Genomic DNA, 7738 nt, shown 5'->3' with positions numbered 1-7738 from the left:
CCTCTCGCCGCGCTGGGACCCCAGGGCGGCCGGTGGGCAGTCGGGCGACAAAGACCGCTAGTCCCGCGCTTGACAGACGCGCGTTGGGGCACTTCGGGGACAGGTCACGACGAACGGGGGACGCACGCGAGGCCGTGAAACTGCCTCCCGCCCTCGGCTGGCGGCCGTGCCCCGAGGGCGCCCACGACCAGACAACAAGGGCAGCAGAGCGCGCGAAACCCCAACCCGGCCCGACCTCGCGGGACGCGCCCACGAGGCCGCCTCCACAAGATGGCGGCGGCGCGCTCCCGGCAGCCCGCGCGCGCGCATGCGCCCGCCGCCGCCCGCCCGGCGCGAGCGGAAGTCGCGTGACCCCGGAAGCGGCAGGCCGGGCGCGCGCGGGCGGGGCGGCGACGTTCGTCATTCCGTGCGGGAGGGAGCGCGAGAGCGGCGCGGTCGACCCTCCGGTGAGCGGCGGCGCTGGCGGCGGTGGGCAGGGTGGGGGGGGGTGGGGGGGCGGGGCGGGACCGGGGAGGGGGCGCCTTGGGGCCGGGGGCGCCGCGCCTTTGTTCGCGCCGCTCGCCGGGGCTGGGCGCGGGCCTCCTTAGGGGCCGCCGCCCGTGTCCCGCGGCGCCCCCGCCCGCGCAGATGCGCGCCGGCCAGACCCAGGCCTGGCGCCCCGTCCCCGGAGATGCGGGCGCGGCGCCCGGCCCGAGCGGCGTGGTCCCCGAGCACCCCACCCCGCGCGGTGCGCCCGCCCAGATTGCGGAGCCCTGCGGAAGGAAGCGTGGGCCACGGCCATCGCACTCGGAGGAGCCTGGCGCCTGCGGCCGCACTTGGGTGGCGTCAGGGCGTGAGCCTTCTAGAGGAATTCCAGAGGAAGCGGCCGGGAGGCCTGGAGGAGCGGGCGGGCCCCACCCCACCTGTGGCGGCCGGCCGGCCGGCTCGGGGTTCCCGGCGGCCCTTTGTGAGGTCCGGTGCTCGGGCAGCTCCAGGCAGCCAGCCCGGTCCCGTGGGGAGAGGCGTTGGTTTCCTTGCCGGGGCAAGCTGAGGTCTAGCGTGGACTTCGGTGCCGGCCAGAGGATCTGAGTGGGCTTCCGCTGTTCCTCGGCGACTCTAGCGGGGTGCGATGGGGATCCTTAACCTTAGGGAGCCCAGTGGGCTGCTCCCTGCACTGCTCCTTGCTCCCCCAGCGCTGTCCCAAGCTCTTTTGGGCCAGGATCCGGGAAGGGAGGGTCCTGAGACCAGGTGGGCATTGCAGCACTTCCCACATTCTAGGTCACATGCTCTCACAAATTGGAAAGAAGGTTGGCAGATGGTGAGGGTTCCTCATGCCCGTCTGGGACCCACCTGTGGGACTCAGGCTGGCCCGGTCATCTGAGCTCCAGGAGAACCCTGCGTTTGCAGGATGGGGCCTTGCTTCACTGTTAGGACAGAGCCCAGTGAGTGTGTGCGGTCAGGGAGACCCAGGAGGAGGTGTTCCTTGGCAGAGGGTCTGGGCAGCTTCGAAAGAATCGCAGGATTTTGGAGGTGACCCCACCCTGTCAGTAGGGGCTGGGGGTGCTGTCTCCTCCCCCAGGTGTGGGAGATGTATGTTTGGTCTTCCTGGGGAGCAGGACTAAGCAGGTCCTACTTACTTCCGGATGCTCTAGCGAGACTTCCAGCGGGTCCCCAAGGTGGGCACTTTCTGGGCTTCAGGAGTCTGTGTTTGGGACTTTTGCAGAGCTCTGTCTGCAGCTGCTTTTCTCCAAAAGGCATACATTCCCTTGGGCCCAAACCCGCAGAGGGTCTGTCAATACACTGTACGTGTGCTGGCGGTGGGGCTTGCTGAGGGGCCGGAGAGGGAGACGCTGCGGCCTTTCAGGCTGCCGCAGCCCTGTCCTTGCCCACAGGTGTCCCAGACCAGCTAGAGGTGAGCATGGCTGAGCAGGAGCCTACAGCTGAGCAGCTAGCACAGATTGCAGCCGAGAACGAGGAGGATGAGCACTCGGTCAACTACAAGCCCCCCGCCCAGAAGAGCATCCAGGAGATCCAGGAGCTGGACAAGGATGACGAGAGTCTGCGCAAATACAAGGAGGCCCTCTTGGGCCGCGTAACTGTGTCTGCTGGTAAGTGGGCTGAGGCAGCACCAAGAGGGACACCTGTCACTTCTGGGTTTCTGCTGCCAGTCCCTCCCCCCGCCAACGGCAAGTCGGGTGGGATGGAGCTCTGACCTGCTCTTATCCGCAGACCCCAGCGTCCCCAATGTTGTGGTGACCCGCCTGACCCTGGTGTGTAGCACGGCCCCTGGCCCCCTGGAGCTGGACCTGACAGGTGAGTGGCATCACTGAGGTCCTTGGCTGCTGGCTCCCTGCTGTTTCTCAGAATGCGGGTGCCCTCTTGTGGGGCGCGGGAGAAGTGCAACCAGGAAGTTTGCAGGCTCTGGCTTTGGAGGGGCCTGAGTCCTGGGTGGGGCCTTGTGGGTCTGGGCGGGAACGGAAGGAGTGTGGAGCGGCTGCAGATGGGAGACGCTGGGGTGAGCAGCTTCCTGTAGCTGAGCCTTTTAGCGCGATTTTTTTCTTGGGCGCAGGCGACCTGGAAAGCTTCAAGAAGCAGTCCTTTGTACTGAAGGAGGGCGTGGAGTACCGGATAAAAATCTCTTTCCGAGTAAGGCAGACGCCGTGGGAGGTGCTGGGAGGCCTTGGGCCTGGAGGGCCCCCACCGAGCTCTGCCTGGGTTCTCTCCCTGCAGGTGAACCGGGAAATCGTGTCCGGCATGAAGTACATCCAGCACACGTACAGGAAAGGCGTCAAGAGTGAGTGGGGGGGCAGGGGGCGGCGGTGCTTGACCCCTGCCTGCAAGATGGGGTGGCTGGCCTGTGGGAAGGGGCAAGGTGGAGGTGGCCCAAGGCCTCTGGGATCAGGAGGGAGAGGAAGAAGGCGGTGTGTGCCCTCGGCCCTGGGTGGGGTCAGGCAGCTCTGGTGATCGGCTCATCTCCTGCACACAGTTGACAAGACTGACTACATGGTGGGGAGCTACGGGCCCCGGGCAGAGGAGTATGAGTTTCTGACCCCCACGGAGGAGGCGCCCAAGGGTATGTTGGCTCGAGGCAGCTACAACATCAAGTCCCGGTTCACAGACGACGACAAGACTGACCACCTGTCCTGGGAGTGGAACCTTACCATCAAAAAGGAATGGAAGGACTGAGCCCTGGCCCGGAAGGCGGGCAGGCCTTCGGACAGACAGACGGACCTGTCTGATGTGCCCCACCCCTACCACCCCCACCCCATCCCAACCCCTTACCAAAGTGCTGACGGGTCTGCCCCCCTGGCCGACCCTATCCATCCCTCCTGGCCCTGCCCTGCAGGCCCCAGCCTCCTCGGTGGTCTTCGCCTTGCTGCTTCTGCCTGTGCTGGGGGGGTAGAGGGGGAAGGGAGCCTCCAGGCCAGGCCTCCACCTCCCCTTCCGTACCCCTTCGGGTTCCCCCACCTGTCCTAACCCGACCTGAGGCCCTGGCTTTTCCAAGGGAATCTCATGGGGTGCTCAGGTCCCTGTGGGCCTTTGCAGTTGCCCTGAATCCTGTTCTTTCTCTTCTTCCGGGGTGGGGGTGGGGTGGGGTGCATGATTCGAGGCCTCTTGGGGGCCAGCCACCCTCCTGCTTTCACCTGTCCCCGGTCAGTTCATCCATCGCTGTCAGTAACTGTCTAACCATGATGCCTTAACATGTGGAACGTGTGCTGTGGGGGCCTTCACTAACCTCTAACCCCCCCATGTCTGCATGAGCATGTGGTCCCCCCCGGTCCCTGCCCCATCCGCAGGCCCCGTGGCCCGGGGAGGTGTGTGGGGTGTGCTCTGTTCCCCCGCCTTCTGCCCGCCAGGGCCTGGCCAGCCCCCTCCCCCGGCCAGGGCTGTGCGGATGGCTCCAGGGGCTGGGGGAAAGCTAACTTGCCAAAACTGAAGTTGCCTCCATTCCCATCTGGGAGGCCAGGTGTCCTCACACCTCTGCCTTCTTTGTCCCAGTGGGCAGTGCCAGAGCCCACGGCCCCAGCAGAGAGCCCGCGGCGGACAAAGCCAGCGGCCGAGCCTTATTGTCCCACCGGGGCCTGCCGGCCTGGAGTCGCGTGCCTGGCCTGCCAGTATTTATTGCCTCCATACATGCCGTCCTCTGGGCCCCCTGGCCTGCCACCTCTGCCCCCAGGCTCGGTGCCACCATCCCCGGCAGGCCCTCCCCGGACCCAGCCAGGACAATTGCGGGACCAAGCGCGCACAGTCGGAGCCCTCCCCTGTGCCTCCCCTCCCCTTGCCTCCCCTGGTAGGCCCGGGCCTAGAATGTTCAGGAGCCTGACCCTGCTTCTCCTTTTCTGACCGGGAAATAAACTCCCCCAAAGGAGCCAGGGTGTCTGCTGCTTGTCTCCGGAGGGGGGTGGGGGGCAGCTGGGGTGCATGGGGTGGTGCTGGGGCTTCCCCCCCAGGCTGCAGCCACTGCACCTGTGGCTGTGGAAGAGTGAATGGAAGGCTTTCATACCAGTTTCATCTGGCCAGTGCTTCACTGGGTGTAGGCCTGGTGTCTCCCCAAATTGCCCAGGTTACACCGTTCTTGGCCAGTGGGGGGTGGGTGCGCAGGTCTTTCTGGGAGTCTGGAGCACGGGCTCCACAGAGGAAATGCCCCAACCCTGAAGAAGGGGAACCTCGCTGGAGACGAGACCTGTGTCAGAGGCGTCCGTGGGGGGAGGGGGTGAGGGGGTCCCTGCGTGGTGTGGCCGGGCTGCCCTGCAGTGGGGGCAGGAGGGCGCCGGGAAGTCGTTGCTGTGGGCGGCAGGGCTCCGGAGGGCCCCACGGGATCAGGGGTCCGAAGGTGGAATGAGTGAAGTGGGGTAGCTAGGAGGAGACGGGGGGACCTCACTGCTTAGAGGTGCGAAAGAGCAGCAAGGAGGACTCCTGAAGGACAGCCAGTCCCACTGCCTCGCATGGCCTCTACGGGACCCTGGGGGTGGGGGGGTGTGGGAGGATGACACTGCCCCCCCCCCCCGCACCACCCCAGGGCGTTAGCAACTATGTGCCCCCTCCCCAGCCCCAGGACGGAAAAGGCAGATGGGGAACCTAACTCCAGAAACCCTCTCGTCTGGCCTGGGGCCTGTTGTGAAACCTGTGCGCCGACTGAGTGGGTTAGAAAAGTGGTTTTGTGCCACGCTTGGTGGGGACGGGAAGCCGCTCTCTTAGAGGCTGCTGGCCACACCTCTGGGGGCCTGCCCCTCCTGCCGGTGCTTACCTGCAGGGTGTGCTCTGCCAGCAGCTTATCGCCGGCTGGGGCTGGGGTGGAGCGGTGACCACACGCCTGTGCCAGGGCCGCCTCCACGTGGCTGGCACCTGCCTCGGCCCCGCTCAGCGGCGCCCCCTGCTGGATGACAAGTGAAGGGGCCCTTCCTGCCCAAACACAGGTCCGAGAGCGGCCGCAGGAAGCAGCCGAGGCCCGGGCTCTCGATTCCACATGCCACAGGGGCAAAGAGCGGGCCTGCCCCAAGTCCGGTAGCACGGGCCCGGGCAGGGAGAGCCAGTGGGGCTGCACCGTTCTGGGCTCTGGGTCTGGCGCCCTCCCCACTGAACTCGGACCAGCTACCTCTGAAACTCACCGCTGCCCCCAGAGGTGTAACCAGGCAGCAGCTCCCAGCTCAGCGGGCCCACCGCCGCTCTGGGGCTGGCCACTGCCACACCTCTCCCGGCACGTCTCCTCAAAGGTCCAGGGAAAATCTAAACCCAGGGTAATCGTGCCATCAACAGTTCAGTGGGCCAGGGCCCTCTGAGGCTCTGTCAGGCCATGGACTTTCCCAGCTTTAGTCACACACATGAACTCGGACCCGAAGTGCTGAGTTGGACGGGCACCTTGCCAAGAGCCAGGACTTTGCTCCAGCCCCTCCCCGGGTGAAGGGCCACATAGGGTGGTGCCTGCAGGACTCACAGGACGTGTCTCCTGGGTCCCCTCCCTGGGCGAAGGGCCACATAGGGTGGTGCCTGCAGGACTTGTCTTGGGACGTGTCTCCTGGGTCCCAAGTCTAACCCGATCCTCCTGGTTTCACTTTGCGCCTATCTGTACAGCCTGGGGGCCTGTGCCTGTGGTCCTCTTCCACCCTGCCCTCTGTCCATGTCCCCTAGGAACCCCCAAGCTGCCCCCTCCTCATCTACTCCCAGATGGGCCCTTCTCCACCAAGGAGGTGCCAGTGGATGCCAGGTCAGGACCTCTGATGTGACTGATTAACCACCAATTACTGTGATTTATGATAAACTTCATGCCCCACACTGTCCCACTCCATAATCAGGACCCCTTCCACTCCCCCCCCACAGGGCCACAGCTCCCCACTGCACCCCAGCATGCATGTGTGCAGGGCTGTGTGGTCCTGCCTGGCAGTGGGACCCTGTGGCCCAGCAGTCGTTCAGTAGCCCAGCGTGTCCATGAGCCTGCTGTTGACTCCCTCAACACCTCCTATCCTATCACAGATTGGAAAGGAGTTTTATTCTGAGAACTCTATTTAAAAAACAAAAAAAGATTTTATATCTATTTGAGAGAGAGAGAGAACGAGCACAAGCAGGAGGGCAGAGGGAGAGGGAGAAGCCGACTCCGGGATCACGACCTGAGCCGAAGGCAGATGCTTCACCGACTGAGCCACTCAAACAATCCAAGAACTCTATTTTTGAGAATAGTATTTATCAAAACATCTTATCACTCAGTAAGTAGTTCACATGAGATTTAACGGGTACCTCCTCAGAGAATGAGAGACGCCTGGAGGGTGTCGTGAAGCAGCGGTGCTGGGCCCGAGACACCAGAGCCACAGTCACGGGGGGGGGGGGGGGGTGGCGCTGACCTCCCAGGGCACATTCCAGCTCAGGGCCCAGGGTACAAGGTGAACATAGCCCCATGGCCTCTCTCTGGAGATGCTTCTGGAAGGTATGTGAGTGGGTCTTAGGAAGGAGGAGGTGGATGCCAGCCCTCCCCTCAAAGCTGAGGCCTGCAGAGGTGTTCAGTGAACCCCCCTGTGTTCTGGGACCAACCCCACAGAAACTGGGGATCTCCGAGCCTCCCCAAAACAGCCCTCCTTCCAGCTGAGAACCCCACTTTGCTGCTCCTGCAGGTTGGTACATGAGGCCAATTCAAGATGAGCAGGCACCTTGAGAAGGCACATCAGTGCAGCCAAGATACCAAGATACCGTGCCCCGTTCAGGCCAGAGCCTTGCTTAGGCCCTGCTGTGGCCACCCGGGCTGCACGGCCATCACCTGCATCAAGGTGCGTCCACTACACTCTGCTGCAGCCACGGAGGCACAGACTCAAAAGAAAGTAAGGCTCATTCACAGCCACAACTGGATCCTTGTCTGGTTTGTTCTCCCCTTGATCCCAAAGTTCTCATCTTCTGTCAAGACTGTATGCTCTGGGGTGAAGCTACTCCAAACCATCACAAACTAATGAACATCATGGTAATTTAAATCTCTTCACTCTGTCCCCATCAGCAGAAAAAACTCAAGCCCCAATATGCAGGCATCTGAACACTGGTCTCATGAGCGCCTCTGAAATCTAGACAAGATACAAATACCCCTTACATCAGGCCCCAAATTGTGGTCTGTAAAATAAGGGTCATGGCAATTACAAAAACGTTGGAGTTAGGAAAGCAGCCATGAAGCAACTGCCCCCCATTTCCCAGAGAGCAAAGGGGACTTTGCTTGCAATTATTAGTTACAAAGAGCTGTCATTCATCCATTGAACCACCAGGCCAGGGCCCCTCGGAAGCTGGG

At 63.2% G+C, this 7738-nt stretch overlaps 1 protein-coding gene across 1 annotated transcript; it reads left to right on the top strand.

The window, feature by feature from the left end:
• The first annotated feature begins 292 nt into the window (after positions 1-292).
• Positions 293-3247, top strand: ARHGDIA (Rho GDP dissociation inhibitor alpha). Its single transcript, XM_045888265.3, has 6 exons — positions 293-446; positions 1872-2087; positions 2209-2292; positions 2549-2625; positions 2710-2773; positions 2966-3247. The coding sequence occupies exons 1-6, from the start codon at positions 308-310 to the stop codon at positions 3163-3165; spliced, it is 780 nt and encodes a 259-aa protein (XP_045744221.2). The 5' UTR covers positions 293-307; the 3' UTR covers positions 3166-3247.
• Positions 3248-7738: the final 4491 nt, after the last annotated feature.

Source organism: Mirounga angustirostris, unplaced genomic scaffold (genome assembly GCF_029215605.1).
Source record: "Mirounga angustirostris isolate CCGP_5_RB_7025 unplaced genomic scaffold, mMirAng1.0.hap1 SCAF_17, whole genome shotgun sequence".
Taxonomy (NCBI): Eukaryota; Metazoa; Chordata; class Mammalia; order Carnivora; family Phocidae; genus Mirounga; species Mirounga angustirostris.
The sequence above is the reverse complement of the archived record's forward strand: the minus strand, read 5'-3'. Positions and strand labels throughout refer to the sequence as shown.

Bases quoted from the DNA above. Each gene is read 5' to 3' on its own strand.
- ARHGDIA (XM_045888265.3), top strand. From the start codon at position 308: ATGCGCCCGCCGCCGCCCGCCCGGCGCGAGCGGAAGTCGCGTGACCCC. The intron at 447-1,871 runs GTGAGCGGCGGC...CCTTGCCCACAG, and splicing joins GCGGCGCGGTCGACCCTCCG to GTGTCCCAGACCAGCTAGAG. The intron at 2,293-2,548 runs GTGAGTGGCATC...TCTTGGGCGCAG, and splicing joins CCTGGAGCTGGACCTGACAG to GCGACCTGGAAAGCTTCAAG.